General features: G+C 45.1%; 3 protein-coding genes across 4 annotated transcripts in view; 2 read left to right on the top strand and 1 right to left on the bottom strand.

The window, feature by feature from the left end:
• The window catches only part of hspbp1 (HSPA (heat shock 70kDa) binding protein, cytoplasmic cochaperone 1), a 3,501-nt gene extending 811 nt beyond the window's left edge, over positions 1 to 2,690 (top strand). The window contains exons 3-8 of the mRNA XM_027031880.2: positions 1 to 112; positions 265 to 489; positions 1,047 to 1,202; positions 1,345 to 1,441; positions 1,542 to 1,653; positions 2,168 to 2,690. The exon at positions 1 to 112 is cut by the window's left edge and continues 90 nt beyond it. Coding sequence (XP_026887681.2) covers positions 1 to 112; positions 265 to 489; positions 1,047 to 1,202; positions 1,345 to 1,441; positions 1,542 to 1,653; positions 2,168 to 2,248 — 783 coding nt within the window. The 3' untranslated portion in view covers positions 2,249 to 2,690. The remainder of the gene's footprint in view (positions 113 to 264; positions 490 to 1,046; positions 1,203 to 1,344; positions 1,442 to 1,541; positions 1,654 to 2,167) is intronic.
• Positions 2,691 to 5,733: 3,043 nt separating this feature from the next.
• Positions 5,734 to 13,419, top strand: mgat3a (beta-1,4-mannosyl-glycoprotein 4-beta-N-acetylglucosaminyltransferase a). The gene is made up of 3 exons (XM_027031875.2): positions 5,734 to 5,940; positions 9,824 to 10,070; positions 10,317 to 13,419. The coding sequence occupies exons 2-3, from the start codon at positions 9,825 to 9,827 to the stop codon at positions 11,589 to 11,591; spliced, it is 1,521 nt and encodes a 506-aa protein (XP_026887676.2). The 5' UTR covers positions 5,734 to 5,940; position 9,824; the 3' UTR covers positions 11,592 to 13,419.
• Positions 13,420 to 16,452: 3,033 nt separating this feature from the next.
• Positions 16,453 to 17,500, bottom strand: part of c1qtnf6a (C1q and TNF related 6a) — a 7,188-nt gene continuing 6,140 nt past the window's right edge. For both annotated transcript variants that reach the window (XM_035525602.1, XM_027031876.2), the window contains exon 3: positions 16,453 to 17,158. In XM_035525602.1, the coding sequence (XP_035381495.1) occupies positions 16,611 to 17,158 (548 nt within the window). In that variant the 3' untranslated portion in view covers positions 16,453 to 16,610. The remainder of the gene's footprint in view (positions 17,159 to 17,500) is intronic.

The raw sequence follows: 17,500 nt of genomic DNA, 5'->3' as shown, positions 1-17,500 counted from the left end.
CTCCGGGACGAGGGGTACAGCGAGAGAGGGAGTGAGGATGATGAGGAGGATGAGCAGGAGGCGGCACTCGAGCTACTGTCAGACCTCTGTGAGAATCTGGACAACGCAAGAGGTTTGTGTGTGTGTGTTGGCATTACACATTTAGCGTATGTATGATGTATCCATACAGGATGATATGCTCAGATGAGTTTTAATGTGTCATGTGTGTTATATGTGCTGTGTGTGATGGTGAGTGGAAAAACCTTTTAACACTGTGCTGTGCAGACCTGATGAAGCTGCATGGTCTGGACGTGTGTGTGTCGCGGTGTCTGTGCCACCCTGATGCTGGCATTCGTTGGCGGGCGGCTCAGCTTGTTGCCAGCTGTGCTCAGAACATGCCGGAGGTTCAGATCTACCTACTGAACCAGGGGGCACTTAACACACTGCTGCAGCTCACAGACCACGACCCGCACCTCCCTGTGCGTGTCAAGGCTCTCTACGCTGTCTCCTGTGAGTGAAATGAGAGTGTGTGAGCTTGTGGGAGATCATGTGTGTCTGAGATGGCACGTGTGAGATTGCGTGTATGTGTGAGTGATGGCGTGCGTGTGTGAGTGATGGCGTGCGTGTGTGAGTGATGGCGTGCGTGTGTGAGTGATGGCGTGCGTGTGTGAGAGATGGCGTGCGTGTGTGAGAGATGGCGTGCGTGTGTGAGAGATGGCGTGCGTGTGTGAGAGATGGCGTGCGTGTGTGAGAGATGGCGTGCGTGTGTGAGTGATGGCGTGCGTGTGTGAGTGATGGCGTGCGTGTGTGAGAGATGGCGTGCGTGTGTGAGAGATGGCGTGCGTGTGTGAGAGATGGCGTGCGTGTGTGAGTGATGGCGTGCGTGTGTGAGTGATGGCGTGCGTGTGAGAGATGGCGTGCGTGTGTGAGAGATGGCGTGCGTGTGTGAGTGATGGCGTGCGTGTGTGAGTGATGGCGTGCGTGTGTGAGAGATGGCGTGCGCGTGATGGCGTGCGTGTGCGTGTGAGAGAGAAGAGTATAGCTCTTATACCCGGCTCTGTTCCCAGGCTTGGTGCGGGAGCAGGACGAGGGTCTGCGTGGCTTCCTGTGCAACGATGGCTTCTCAGTGCTGATGAGGGGGATGCAGTCAGACTGTGAGAAACTGAGAACCAAGTCAGCGTTCCTGCTGCTCAACTTACTCACCAGCCACCCTGAGCACAAAGGTGAGAGAGAGAGATAGATAGATAGATGCTAGTTATTGTGACTAGTTATTGTTTACTCCTTGGTCGTATTTGGGGTTTTTTGTTTTTGTCTTTCTATCAACCAATGTCTGAGTCGGATAAGTGATCTGCCCCCCACCCTCAGACGTGGTTCTGTCTATGGGGATGGTGCAGCAGTTGGTGGCAGTACTGCGCTCCCCACACTCCTCCGTGCACGAACATGTGCTTGGCGTCCTCTGCTGGTGAGCACGATTAAGGCATCATTTAAACGTTCAAAAGAGGGGCCTTTTCACCCCCGGCCGAGCTTCACCTGCCGAAATCTTCTCCCGTGCCTTTGTGTAGTTTGGTGGAGGGGTGTGATCGTGCTGTGAGGGACTGTGTGGAGCCGTCTCTAGGTCTGGAGCAGCTGCTTTCTCACAAAGCCCAGGAGCTTCAGGGCCAGGAAGAGAACCTGGTACGCACATCTGCTCACCTTCCTCACCCTTACTCTGTCTGGCCAAAAAGCATAAATACATTTTTCCAAAAAAATGATGCCTTAACTGGAATTTAAAAGCCCAAGATCTCATAAATATTTTCCTTTTTTAGTAATTTAACCAAAGTGTTGACTTGAATACTGTAGCAACATATCTATATCTGTATGATACTGATGTGTTTTCTGGGTGGGAGAAGGATAGAAAATGCACATTTCCTGTCAGTTACTTTATTTACTCTTAGTGTTTGGTTCCACTGCAGTGTTTGAAGTCTTTTGCATAGCTGCCATGTGGGCCAGTCTGGCTCTGCAGAGTGTTTGGGTAGCCTAGGATACCGAGTGTCCGAGGACACAGTAAAAATGGCCTTAAGTGGTAGTTACGGAAGCGGCTCTAAGGAAAAGCTCTGTAAAAGAATTCAGGTGAAGTTGATACCTGTAGATTCCTCACTGCACACGTCTGTTTGTTTTCTCTCTCCACCTCCCTCGTCCTCCCGTAAAGGAGGAGCTGGACTTTTGCGAGCGGCTGCGGGCGGTGTGTTTGCGAGCCCGGGTGCAGGAGGAGAACGCGATGGATCGCTGAGGCCTCATGGAAGGTGGAGAGCGTTCGCTGCTCAGCAGTGACGGGCTGGGGTGCCAGGACGGCTCACTCCGGGATTTCTCTGGGATTTCTCAAGGTGGAAAAGTGAAGGGATGGAGAGGAACTCATCACACAAATGGTCTGCTTGCTTAGCAGATCTGATGAGCATAAGATGGATTTTGTGTGTAAATATTATACGTGTTTTTGAGATAATCATGTCACCATTGTGACACGTCAATCTGAGGACATGGTAAACCTAACTGGGGAAAGAAAATCTTTATTGTGTGTTATTTTTAAACAAATTGTCTGAATTGTCTGGGGTGTGGTTAAAAGAGGAGCAGACAACCCCCTAGCAGCAAAAAGAAGGTCATGTGTGAACAAAGTATGTTGTTATATGACAAACAATAAGAGTAAAATAAAGGAAAACTTTTTGATGTACAAAATAGGCACTAGCTGGAACAGTGAGAAATGTGCTGTGTTGAGTCACTGTGTTTGAACTGGGTCACAAGCCAGCCGGAGTTCCTGTAGGTGGTTTTTGGTTGTGTTTAACTACACCTAAGCACACCGCACACTAAACTTATCCAGCTGAACAAAGAAAGCAACGAGGGCGTTGGCCCTGAGCTTCACCTCTCCTCTGTAGTTCGCGAGAGTACCCGGCTCCACTCGCGGAGGAGCTGAGCTGGGAGTCGTCCAGGCGGATAGTTTCTCCTGCCACATGAGGTGGTGGCTCTCGTGCGATTCATACAAATATACAACACTCCTATGAAGAAATATAACAATTTCATGTGTGAGCCTAATATCCTCATGCACAAAATATTTTACTAGCCTTCTTGCCTGCATTGTTTGGGAGATTAGGAATTTTTCTGCTTCATATCTACTGTAGAACGTTTAAGGCTTTGCTCACAAGGGCACATGTCAAACCCAAACATTAACCTCATTATCATCACTTTTATTTATATGGCCTTTCTCATGCTCGAGGCCAAAGTTCCTTCTTAGAACAAATGCAGGCAGGTTGTGTAAAACAGTAGACATGATGGTGAACAGTTTAAACTGAACAAGGGTGTATACGATCCCAGCACCCGAGTCCTATACACACTGGGAGGCTGGACAAAAGAACAATACAGCAGTGTCTCCGTAATCTAACCTGGACATCACAACCGCATACGTGGTTACTTCTGCATCTAAGCTGAGGGATAGCAGAAGACAAAAGAATAATGTCATAACTTTTGAACTGATGTATGTGTCAAAGGAGAGTGTGCAGACACTGCAAACACATACAGAAGGCATTACTACTGTGCTGCCAATATCAACACCAAAGCCAGATAATCTTGGTGTAAAATCTTAATTAGATGATTAAAAGCACTTCAATTTTGCTAATTCCAAATATTTGGAACTGAGTTCCAAAATAAACCCATCCAAGTGTGAATGTCGTGGATGCAGTCAGATAAACAGGATGCTGGAGCCATTCAATAGGGGTGTGCCACATCAGACTGGACATCATCTGCATATAAGTGGAAACCATGCCAGCATATTAAACGACAGAGTGGTAGCATGTACATGGATACCTACTGTCCACTCCCAATAAGGCTGGACTTGAGCCAAGACAGGGCAGATCCAGTGACGCCAACAATATACGAACAAGTAGGTATACATATGTAATATCCAAAACAGAGCTGAAATTATGGAGCAGCAATACAATAAAAGTTAGTGGACTGGCAGCAAGGTGGAAATGATTTATGACTCTGAGAAGAGCAGCCCGTGGCCTGAAAGTAAAGACCTGTAGCTTCCAGGTGGGACTGCCGCTGTTGCTGAAATCATTAGGATCAAGCCCTGGCTTTACAGCAGGGGGAAACAATGCAAATATGACTAGCAGGGAGCACCACAGCTTGGGAAAGTGCTGTTGACAGGCATGTGGAAGGTGGGGCTGATCAAAGAAGTGGAAACAGGATCTAATCGGCAAGGAACTCAGACGTGTGGAAGGAGAGGAGCTTGAATCTGAGTGAGTCGTTCTTTCACGCCAAAGGAAATGAGAAAAGACACTGCACAGGTCATCTGATCTCAGACAAGTGACTCTGCTGATGGCCATAAATGTTGATTAATTGTCTTGTAGAGAGCCTCAGGTTGGTATGCACTACTATGAATGGGAGGTAGAACAGGCATGACTTAAAGCATGTCTATATTCATGTATATAATCAGCATGAGTCCCAGAATTTATAGTAAGGCCTGGTTTACAAATTTAGCAGATTTATAGCCCAGAGCTATGAAATTGAAACTTAGTTTCGACAAGACAGATTGGAGATCTGACCAGGGTACAGCACACAGTCAATCAGAAAAGGATGACGGTTTTAAGTCACGATGTTTTTTTTTAGAGCACTTAAGGTGATGAACGTTAAAACTGAATTCAATAAATTGGTGGCCAGAAATACTAATGTGTGTGTGATGGAGACAATCAGTTAGGAAGGTTAAATGGGAGCTCAGCCTGCTGTGCCAGGGCGGGCTGGTGGTCAGAGCGCAAGTTTACGTCCTGTGAGCCCTGGGTTCGAGCCCTGGGTAAGGTGGGTGCCTTCAGCTTTGGTCATAGAGTCCAACAAGATGTTGTCCAAACTGCTGTTATGTTACGTGTTGAGCACCGACATCAAATCAGCAGCAACTGTATGAAAACATAGACATAGATGTGATAGACAGCTCTCCTGCAGGGGACAATACATTAGCACATGATGGATTTGTACCTGACTGTTTATACACAAGATAATCTAAAGAGAAGGAAGTCAATAATATGAAAGTATTCTGGAATACAGCAGTAACACTGAGGTTGGACCTGTGACTTTAGCCAGGAGTGGCAAGTGAATTTGAGTACATGAAATTGTTTCACGTCTGCCGTGTTTCAGTGAGAATTTACATGTTCAGGATGTTCTAAACAACTTTCTGATGTAGTAGCTATGATTTGCCAAATAGTCAGTAGCAGTTTCACAGAGCAATGCTATTGTTCATGTCCTCATGATTTCCTGATTCTCTTAATTGCCTTAAGTCTTAAGAGTGTAGGGTGAGGGATCCCTGCAGGTGGTGCAGATGACCAAATCAGCAAGATGGCAGGCACTAAAGTGACATTCTAGTAGACTGTCCAGCAAGTCCTGCTTGAGTGGTGTATGTAGCGAGGGCACCTACTCAAGTGGACAGTGATGCACAGTAGCTGTAAACCTTCCAGTTCTCTGTGACACACCCCTATGAGAAGGCTCCAGCATCCTGTTTATCCGACTGCATCCACGACATTCACACTCGGATGGGTATAAATATTTGGAACTAGCAAAACTGAAGTGCTTTTAATCATCTACTTAAGATGAATGCACACAGCTCCCCCAACAACACAGCAGATCCATGAATCAATTCCAGGAAGCCAAAGAAGAATGCAGTTCAGATTAAAAACTGTGACGCGATGGGGGTGGGGGTGGGGCAGAAGAAGGACGTTACAAGTTTTGTAAGTATTTTTACGTCCGCAAACCTCTGTCGCTGAGTACAAATAACCTCTTGACATGTTGGTTCCGTATACTTGCTGCCACTCAGAGCACTGAGCGATAACTTCACCGACCCGGTAACTCTTCAAGTTTAGGAGCAGGCTATGGAGGGACCGTGAGAGCATCTGGAGTAAAATACTTGTGCGGGTCGGTCTGCAACTTGGGGAGGCTGCACCTGTCCAGGTACGTTTGAGGATATGACGATATAGGACTGCGTGCAAAAAAACGTTCTGCATACATATGAAAAGAACCCAACGGTTTATTATCAGGGGCCAAATAAATGATGCACTTGTATGATACTCGAACTAAAAACAGGGGTGAAGGACATCACGGCTGATTTAAGTCACATTTATCACACTGCTTTTCTCACGCGCGCTCTCCCTCGCTGAGTTTGTTCAGCAAATAATCAGTATTATAGGGCATGTCGCGAGAGCGCGGTTGCATTAATTTAGGTATTCTCATTGCTTTATAACATCATTTTACCGGGGCTAAAACATGAAACTGAACTAATAACAAATGACACGGGGTGGACCAGTGGCATTATCTGTGGTCTTCCGCGTGAGTCTCCGGCGCCCATGGAGAGCTCGCGCCCGCTGCTTCCTTTTACATACCATTTATATCTGGCCTGTGTTTACTAATAAATTACAGTTTCACACGCTAAAGATTAAACGAGGTTCCTAAATCACATAAAAGAACCAAAGTTACATTTACAGTAACATTTGAAAACATGATGTCTGTCTTTGCGTGACTTTCTACATCCGGCACTAAACACCACATTATAATTAGGATTGGGTATTTCACTTCTCCGAAAAATGGTTATAGCCACCGGAGCAGTTTAAATGAGAACAACACGAGAAGCCCACGCGCCTAACCGTGCACTGTGCGCCGTTCCGCAGGCCAAACATGAACGCACGTGCGAACAGTGTCATGCAAATTATGTTTTATAATAAACTGCCCGTGTTAATCTGATCGTTTACGCTCTACAGACGTAAGAATCGTGAGAATTGGCCAATTTGAAAAGCCTGTCTCGTGGTATCAGCCCCCAGGATTCTAAAGTATGCTAATTTAAGGAAATATGTTGGAAGGCAGATGAACGTCGTGACCAGACTGGTCAGACGTCTTTTTCCCGTCAACACTGGAGAGCGGAGAGTGTTTTTGTTGTAGGTGTTGGTGGGATTGCCCCACGGTGAGATTGCAGGGTTACCGTCATCCAGTGAAGAAGAGTTGAGAAGAGTTCATTCTGTCTTGAATATTAACTTACCTGTTAACTTTGCATGCGCTACTGTTCAGAGCAAATAGAGACATCAAAGTGGTCTAGATGCAACAGCAAAACAGGACAGTGTTTAAATGCTGTAAACCAGTCAACTGAAAGTGACTAATAGTTGTCAGTTGAAGGGTTAACATAGTTGTCAGAATGTAAGAGCATACCACCAGTTTTCATGTCAAAGAATAGACACTGCATGCCTTGTCAAGTATTAAAAATCGAAAAAAACCCTCAAACACAAATCATACAAATTGTATAAAAAATGCAACTTGTTTGTTTAATTTAATTTGAATTGGTTGTGTGTGTGTGTGTGTGTGTACATTTTTGTGTGTTTATTGCTGTGTGGAGGGGTACAGGTGCTAGCATCATTATTTTGCATAAATGTGGTGGCTGTGTGTGTGTGTGTGTGTGTGTGTGTGTGTTTTGTAAAAGAGCTTTTGTATAGACTGAGATATTTGAGAACTGGGAGTGGGATAGACTTGCAGAAAGAAGGGACTATTGTGCTCGCATATGTGCGCACACACAAGCAAGGAAGGATTTACACATACTAGAGTAAAGCATTCGCACACAACATGCTGTTGTTAGAATCAGTACAGCTCAATCAAACCATATTACTGGTAGCTCAGCGGTTAAGGTCCTTCACTTATAATTGAAAGGTTGCTGGTTCAAGCCCCACCTCTGCAAAGTTGCCACTGCTGGGCACCTGAACAAGGCTCTTAACCTTCAATTGCTCAAGTTGTACTCATAATTGTAAGTTACTAAATGCTGTAAATCACATGTGTAGGTTCATCATATTGCATCACACCCCCAAACCAAGCTTTACACATGGTTCTTCTGTGTTAATGAAATAGCTCCAGTGAGCTAGCCACTGCGGTGTGTAGGAATGCTGGGTAATTGCTGGCTAGGTAGATTCATTGGTGTCAACTCAGAAGCGCTCATAAAGACTAAGGCTGTGGGTTCAGGGGCTTTATGAGAATCATGATAACCTTTTAAAATGTGTACAGCAATTTAACAAAATTGTTTCTTTTTTGTTGTTTTCCTTTTCTTTCATGATCTCTTGATACTGTAAGATGTAGTCATGGAGGATTTAACACATTCTCTGCTGGCGCGAGGGCTGTTTGGAGATGTGCACACTTCCACAGGGCCACTTGGGACCAGTGAAGGCGGCTCCACCTGCTCACTGCTCCACTTTGAGCCCAGTTTGGACTCCCCCACTACTCCTCACTAACAACGCTCCTGTCTCACTCACACATAACCATGACAAGTTTGTGAAAGGCAGGCTTGTGCTTGTGTGGAGAAAAGCTGATCTGCTAAATAAGTAAGTGAGGAGTAAATATGATAATACAAACCTGTGACACACGGGGGGGTTCAGTTTTAACCAGAGGGCTAAACGCACTACATTTACTCTGTTACATTTACTTAAGTACTTTTTTGAACAAATTGTAAATTTAGGAGTTATTTTAAAGGCTGTACTTTATCCTCATACTTGAGTACATTTGCGAAGTCAAAATATACTTTTACTCTGTTGTATTCATAAATGTTCTTCCTGTTGCATTTTAAAAGAATATTTAGATTTTGTGCATTTTGCCGCAGCCTGTGAAGTGTGGGAGAGTTAGTGAAATCCCTACATATAATTACTGAGTGAAATCTCTACAGATAATTACTGAGTGAAATCCCTACAGATTATCACTTGAGTGAAATGCCTACTGAGTGCCGCCGCTTTGCTTTAGTAAATTACACAACTAGACAGTCGACCAACATAATGAACAGCGAACAGGCACATTTTCAGGCGTAGCTCGCCATATATCCTTTTCTTTGAGTGTCACATAAATTAGCATGAAAGTAAAGTGTGGTCTGATATCAATGTCTGAGAAAAAAGGCCAGCTAGTTACGTAGCTAAACTACAAGCACCAGAAAAAGCAGCTGAAATGAACTCATGGCGTGTAGCAACGTACGTCCCATTTTGAGGCATAATTTCGATATTTTTCTAAAGATTATAAAGGTTTCAGTGTTATAAAAATAAAGGGTTTGTTATTGATTTTATATACTGATATTTCTTTAGACCGCACACAGACGCATTTGTTAGCTAGGCAACGTAGGATATCTAACCAACCAGCTGGTCTGAGGGGTCGCTCGATTGTAATATGATTGCAACATTAGCACAAATGTATGTACTTGTCTTATCTGACTCTTATCACCCCCTTTGCCTCACTTTGCATAGTTTCAGACTGACATCCTTTGCCAATTGTCCTCATGACAAGTCTGCATGATCCTGTTTAGCTTGTTTACAGCTAAGAAAAGAATCAAAAGAATGAGTTGTAATGGAAGAATAAGATTATTGGCTAAACAACGTTAGCACGGTAACCTTGGAATGCAGTGTTATGAAACAGCTCCAGGGCTGGGCATGTCCAGGTCTGCAGACTTCATCTCGGTCCTGGGCACCTGAAGACCTCGGCAGCCGTGGAGGTGTGAGCAGACCCTGGGATTGAAAGCTGTGGCTAAAACTCTGCCCACTTGCCTTGGGGCTGGCATAATGTTTCAGGCTGGGCTTTTGCAGACTCCTGTTTACACACATCAACTTTAAGAGCTATTTTAATTCTTGTTTTTTTAAATTCACATCTTGAACGCATGATTGCTTGAACTCACAAAAGTGATTAAGGAACATAAGTGAATTTGAGGCCTCTGTTTACGTACACATGGGTGTGTGTGTGTTTGTGTATGTTCACTCATGACATATTTATCCCTTTCTCTCTCTTTATTTCTCTCCCTTCTTGACCATCTCTTTCTCTCTGTCTGTCCCAGGATGAGAGTGAGAAGGCGCAGACTGTTTCTGCTATGTTGTGCCAGCGCTTGCGTGGTGTCCCTTCTGTCCTGCTACGGCGTGTTCCACCTGCCTCGCCAAGGCCTGCACCTGAAGACAACCACCATCCTTGGTGGTTTCCTCTGGGGAGACCCGCTGGTTGCCACCCACCCACAAAGCAACTTGCTCTCACGCATTTATAACCACAATGTGGCAGAAAAGTCACTGAAGCAAAATTCATATCGAAAGGTAAATATCTGCCATTCAGAGCATAGATGGTGTGGTCCAATCAGAGCATAGATGGTGTGGTCTAGTCAGAGCGTGGATGGTGTAGTCCAATCATATGACGAGTTGGGAGACAATGTGTCTTCATAGGCATGCTAATTTTTGGATGTTCTTAAGACTGATTGTCGTCTTTTCTTTGATTTGTGAAACCTTTAGTGCAATCCTTTGGACTTCACCCTTTGTGATCTTTTGGATCTTGTGTATGTATAGGACCTAGCAGAGGAGGTTTTGGTCCTGCCAGACCCCACTGGTCCAAACGGTGAACTTCACAAAAGGGCATATGTTCTACACGATGACCTCAATTCCTACTTCGCTCGCACAGAGACGGGAGATCTGTGCTTCCGTGAAGGGATGGAAGTGGCTTCACCCAAGGTCAAAGAGAGGGAAACCATAGACAACACAGGTCTAAGAATAATACTGCACCACCAGGAGGAAGAGAATCAGGTCCCCATGAACCTCACCATCAAGGTGGAGCAGTGTGTCTGCCGCCCAGCTTGGCACGGTCCTGAATGCGGTGTGCCAACGGTGGTGCAACACTCAAATATTCCCACCAAATCCCACCTGTCGCCCAGGAAGGTTCCACGTAGAATTATCAATGCCATTAACATCAATCATGAGTTTGACCTATTGCACACCCGGTTCCACGAGCTGGCTGATGCTGTGGACGTGTTCTTGGTCTGTGAGTCTAACTTCACGGCGTACGGCAAGTCCAAACCCCTTACCTTCCTGCAGCTGCTACTCAATGGGACGTTCAATTATGTCAAACACAAGATTCTTTACATCTTCCTCGACCACTTCCCCAGGGGCGGCCGAATCAATGGCTGGATTGCCGACGATTATCTTCGCACCTTCTTGACAAAAAACGGATTATCGAGGATTTGGGGCCTGAGGCCGGATGACGTTTTCCTTCTGAATGACGCGGATGAGATTCCCCTGAGGGAGGGAATTATTTTCCTCAAACTTTATGACGGCTGGACGGAACCGTTTGGAATCCACTTGCGTAAATCCTTGTACGGGTTTTACTGGAAGCAGCTGGGAACGTTGGACGTGCTGTCTGGGTGCACTGTGGCCATGCTTATCATGGTCTACAGGTGGGACGGAATTCTGCTACGGCGCCGGGATTATTACACCATGCCGGGATTCCGGCAGTATGAGAATGCTTCGGGAAGCATTCTAATGCCGTGGTCTATTGGCAGCCCGGTCCACTATGCTGGATGGCACTGCTCATGGTGCTTTAAACCAGAGGGCATTCATTACAAACTAATCTCAGCACAAAATGGGGACTTCCCTCGCTGGGGAGACTTTGAGGAGAAGCGGAAACTGAGCTACATCAGAGGGTTAATACGAACTGGGGGCTGGTTTGATGGCTCGAAACCACAGTACCCACCAACACACCCTAAAGAGCACATGTTTGCTCCTAAATACTTGCTTGATAATTATGAGCGTTATCACTACTTGCTGGAGAATCCATATGCAAAGCCTTGAGGAGGAGGAGGACAGACACAAACACTGCGTATGATTTGGGCTGCTAGTTTTATCTTTATTTTTTAAAAGTAAAAAGCACTGTTATGCAGCTGCAAAGCACTTTGTTTTCTGTTGTACCTGAAACTGAGGCACATGCACCCATGCCCTGTTCTGCTTGCTTTAAATGTCTGTTGAGAGTAACATGTCAGTGATATCCTCCAAGAATTAGAAGACTCTCACAGTGGCGTAGATGAATTGTATTACTGAATGACTGTTATAATCCTTTAAAACAGTTCTAATCCATTATAATCATCTTTATGTACCTTACGTACAAAAACGCTGTCCTTTGTGCTTCTGAATACACCAGGTTTCATCCTTGTTTTCGTGAAAACTCCTCTCTTCCGGTCTCCCTGTCTGGTGTGCCGCAGCAGGGGATGGTGGGGACGTAAGGGATAAAGGCTCTTTCACACTAAACCATCAATGTAGGCCAGGCTGTGCTTTCCTGACATTTCACCCATGGCTCCAGACTGGCAGAGGAATGCGAGGCCGCTGTCCTGATCGTGTGGGGCTGGCACAGAAGAGCCGAGGGGATTACGCATCAGGAACTTGGTGCTCCATACCGACACAGAGTCAGTACACTCTGGCTCTTCAGTGAACAGCTCCAGTGAACACCTCCAGTGACACCAAAACAATGTAGTCTAATGTAGGGTGTAGTTTTCATTTTGCCATGTTTTACCGAGGTCACTGTTAAAAAATAATGCTCTTGCATTTTTCATTGTTCTAATGATTGTATTTTTGTATCTAATGACAAATGATTGTATTTTAATGTGACATTCTTCTTCATTTCCTTGTATTAAGTAGGTGATACAGAGTCCCTTCATTAACCCCTACCTACTCAATTGATCATTGTTCTATTATATTTTTGGTGAGTAATTTATGGTAAACCAGCAGGCAAAAATGATGTTTTTCTTTTCTGTTCAGAGATTAATGTAATTTGAAAAATAATTCTGTTGGATTTGAGTTGGGTGGGATGTCAGATTTGCCAAGGTAGCAGCATTAGTGAGATGTTTACATCACCACCCCGTTGAGGTTGGGCAGCGATGCATAATAAGTCCCAGACACTCTCTCACGTCTTTATCAAGGTTTGCTGAAAGTCCGTGTGAAATCGCTTTACATCGGAAATGTGCAGCGTGTGGCTGTAACGGTGTCGGCCCGAATGGAGCAGGGCGTGGAGCAGGACGCACAGACTCCCTAAACGGTGACTGACATTTATTACCATAAACCGTAGACAACAACGGCGGTACTCACACATAACACTTACGGTGATCATGACTATACACTTAACATTAAATGAAGAAAACACACACATTCATAGTGACTACACAAACCCACGTTACCGCTACATCTACAAAGACAGACAGCGACAATCACCAACAGGGAGCACACACTGACGGGTTCAAATAGACAGACAAACAAGTAACAGTAAACCCTGTGCAGGTGTGTGCTATCCCCGGGGGGCACTTACAAACACGTGAGTCCCCCTGCACGCAGCGAGCCGTACGGAGTGACTCATGGGGGGAGGAGCCTTCCGTGACAGTGGATATACCCAGTTCAGCCTCATAATGTCTCGGTGAACTTTAGCTAAACCAGCTGGCATTCTGGATGTACTTTTTTCTCATCATGTTTTATAGTGGTCTGTTTTCCTACAGGAGAGACTCTTGTTTTAGAGTCTGATGCCTCAAACGTAAGGCTAATCCGCACTGCTCCTGCGGGTCTGTCATGTACCACTGCCACTAACGCTGGGTTGTCTGTGTTGCCAAGGAGATGCCAGTGTCAATCTTTATGCAATCTGACACCCTCACAGTTCTCAGATTTTATGAAGCACAGCATTTAACTGCTCTTAAAAAATTATATATATATATATATATATATATATATATATATATATATAACATTTTATTTATTTATTTTTAAATCATGTGAAACCAAGCCGACAGCAGATTTAATAAGCAGGTTATTAGCTACATGCAGGTACTTAGTTGGCCTGTGTTAATAACCAGGTGATTACCCACCATGGCCAATTGATTGGTTAGCTGCCAGGAAGCCAGGATGTGATGTCCTCCCCACCAGCAGCCAGACAGGACAGAGTGAAGCCAGACTGGGACTTTCACATTCTGACCTCGTTCAGGAAATGTCAGTAGAACAACTGCAAAAAGACCCCATGTGTGAGGAGTGAATGGAGTTGCCCTGGGAAGCAGACACTGAAGAGCACTGTGATTGTGCTGTGGTTACAATGCACTGTTTTTAGCACTTCGTTGATATTGAGGCGGGGTGTGAAAGCAGACAACAACTCAGTGAGAAGGCAGTGTTGGGTTTACATGTGTCACGTAAGACCTGCAACAACAACAACAAAAAGGAACCTGAGCCTGTAAACAAGAAACTACAAAAAGTAGCAACCCAAAAGTGCCAGCACACACCGGGTTTGCTGGGGTGGACGCTAACAGCACTCCACGTCTGTCAGTGTTAGCCACAGCTAACCAGTGACAGCTAGTGATGTGTCCTACCAGGAACATTCTGCAGCTCACACCAAAGCGACAGTGACATTCCTGCTTATGTGGCAAATTTGATCATTTTGGTGTATTTATGACCTTTAACCCACATTCATGAACGTTTTCTACAGCAGGTCTATTTCACAGCTGTTTGGCTGTGGGCGAGGTGATGCCAAAGTTGTTGTTGCTGTGCTTTCCTTTCATATGCCCACAGCTTCCGCGTGTAACTGGTGTTTTCGCCTGTTAGGAAGGAAGACATCAGACACTCCTGCCATTTTCTCAAACAGGAAGTAATGAAATGTTTTATTATGTACTCGTAGGGGGTAAAATATTTGATTTTAAATCCAAACTACTGAGTAAATCACATTCATTCTTTTTTGAATACTGTTCTTTCTCCATTTCGATTGTTATTTTTTATTCGTGTTTTCACATTTGTTTTTGCATAGAAATAAATCTAGCAAATTAGTGTTTCAAAGCCTCTTTGTTTTGTCTAATGAAATTGTGTGCATTCATCATGTTCACCACTAGGGTGAGGAAGCGCACCAGAGATTACCTCAGCATAAACCGTCCAGAAAACTGGTGAAGGACACGCATTGTTGGACTGCACTTAATTTTATAATCTATATACCTCTGAGTGTTGTGTTTCTGTGACTCTCAGAGGAGCAAACAACACAGTTTCTGTTTGTGAGTACTGTATCACTGCTCAGTGACACTGGCTTAGAGCACGCTGTACTTGATACCAGATAACAACAGACAAAACGCTGGTGCTTCTCTTCAGAAGGGGAGAGGGAGTCAGCGTGTATCCTTGTAGTGTCCTTGTAGAGCAGCTTCCCATGTATGTCGTGATTTCAGGTGTGCTGTGTAGAAGTTCTGGGTCCTGACATCACGAAGCCCCTTCACTAGCCAGCCTGCCTGCTACACGGCAATGCTTCTCACACAGGCAGTGCACGTATAGTTCTAAGTATAGGTTATGTGTGTATGGTCCTATGACATTTATAGTAATAAATAGTGTTTATTGTAGGATTAATTAGAGGCTTTATTTTTGTTTATTTTTCTTTTACAAATAACACAGTTCCAGTATATAATGTCATGTTATGAATGTGCATATATACAAAATACACATAATAAGGCAAAATGTTCTGGCACCTACCTGCAGTTGAGTCGGTTTTAAGAATATTAGCACCATTTTCACTTATAAATAAATGATCTTTAGTCAAAGAGGTTCAAGTTTGGCAGTTTGAACACATCTGGATTTTTAGACGCTGTGCTTTATACAAACACAACGGTTGAACAGACTGGTTTGTGTTCATTCAGCTCGGGTGTTAGCTACAACCTTATGCTTTCACACTGCTGTGGCTACTACACTAGCTTGCACTGATGGGACAGTAGTGTGTAGGTGTAATAATGGTGAGATAAACTGTGATACTTGAGACCACGTTGCCCATTCAGTCTAAGATGATACGGTTATTCAAGTCTAAAAACGCTTTAACTGTGGGTCCCACTTTTATAAATGACAAAGTTTTTAAAAATGAAATTTCTATTTTCTGAAAATGTCCTTCCTGTTTCTGTCTGTCTCTCTGTTTCTCTCTCAGTTGCTCTTTCTGTCTGTCTGTGCTGGAGAGAGGTGTGGTTGTGCTACTAAAGGAGAAAAAACACACACGCACATACACACAGAGCCAACTGTGTAGAGACAGACTGCTCTGTCCTATGCCAGGAGGAACATTAATATCTTTCTTCCCCAATTCATTGTATGAAGTTTCCCAAACAAACATACATATATCTCACACAAATATATATACGTATATACTCTTTGAATACCAGATTACAATATAAGAATAGCACCATCTAGACTCTTTGATAGAACCAAAGCCAGGCATGGACCTCCGTATGCAGTAGGAGCGTAATTATCCCATCTGAACGCCCTCCCATCACCCCAATCCCAGGATCCATGCTCCATGGGCAGTTTGCTAGGTGCATCTGTCCACCTTGCAAAGATACAAATGATTGGAAAGTGATTTATAGAAAGAAACCCCATGTGTGCTGACCACTAACGGACCTGGTTCTGAAAGCCCAGATATTCCTCGGTGATGTTTTCCAGGTGTGCTCTTCTGAGTCGAAGACACTTTTCCATTCTTGTAAAGTGTCTGTTGGGATTTCCACCATAACAGAAATCACAGATGTTTCTATGGAAGCAGGAATGGTAGACTTCTCATGGGGAAAAAAGGGAACGTTTGGTTTGCTGGAGGAATCTGAGTGCCTGTTTTACAAACGTAACTTTGGAATGTTGAAGCAATACAGTTAATTAACAGGTTTTACAGGAAAACTGCTCTTCAACCTTTTCAGTTTCTGTTCCATTACAAGGACAAGAATGTAAAGTATTCACCAAATGTGTTCAGGCTAAAAAATAATTAACACACAGGCAGTGTGTGTCTCACACCTCGTAAAAATGTATCAGTTTCTCAGCCATCCTGCCGCCCCCATGCTCGTCCGGTCACTCCTCGTCCGCCTTGACGAGGTACCCGTTGAAGGTGATGTAGACGTCGACGTCGTCGCTGTAGACGGCGTTGTCTCGCTCGCGCTTGTAGAGGCGCACCCAGACGTCGTCGCCGCGGCGCACGGGCAGCATGACACTCTGGCTCTGCATGATGGAGCGCTCGCCAGGCTGCGTGTACACGATAGCGCGCTCCTGATTCTGCTGCATTATGTGCATGTACGTCTCCTTGAAGTTCCACGTGTGGATGTTCACGTTGAAGAAGTAGACGCCCGGCACGCGGCAGTGGAACTTTCCGGAGAACATGTCGAGGTGCTCGGGGCTGTTGACGAAGACGGTGTCGAAGAGCAGTGCCTGGTAGGAGTCGGCACCGTGCAGGGCTTTGCGGCGGCCCACCGAGAACACCACGTGCTCAGCCTTGCACGGGTTGCCCGGAGCTCCGGCCTGGCCCTTAGAACCTTTCATGCCCTTGACGCCCTGGAGACCTGGAGGACCCTCAACCCCAGGTTTACCCAGAGTCCCCCGGTCTCCCCTGTCACCTTTATCACCTGAGGACAGGAACAGAAACAATGTTGGGAACAGACACTGTGATGTCTCTCCGTCTTTCTGTTGTTCTCTCCCTCCGTCTGTCTCTCTCTCTCTCTCTTTTTCTTGATAGACACTGACATTCATCCTGACCTCAGCACTTGATCTCAGCATACGTTACATTTCAGATCAGCTTTCCCCTGGTTTTGGCACTGAGATGAGCAAGCCCCGCCTCCTCTCCCAATGGGACACACCCCTCTTCCATGGTGAGGGCCCATTCCTCCTAAACCACCTCACAGGTGCCATGTCTGTGGTGCTGTTGCAGCTCTAACGCTGGAGGCTTTTAACCAGATCCACTGCTACTT

The sequence above is a fragment of the Electrophorus electricus genome, chromosome 4, assembly GCF_013358815.1.
Source record: "Electrophorus electricus isolate fEleEle1 chromosome 4, fEleEle1.pri, whole genome shotgun sequence".
Classification (NCBI taxonomy): domain Eukaryota; kingdom Metazoa; phylum Chordata; class Actinopteri; order Gymnotiformes; family Gymnotidae; genus Electrophorus; species Electrophorus electricus.
Note: the sequence above shows the minus strand (reverse complement) of the source record. Positions and strands in the feature narration are given on the sequence as shown.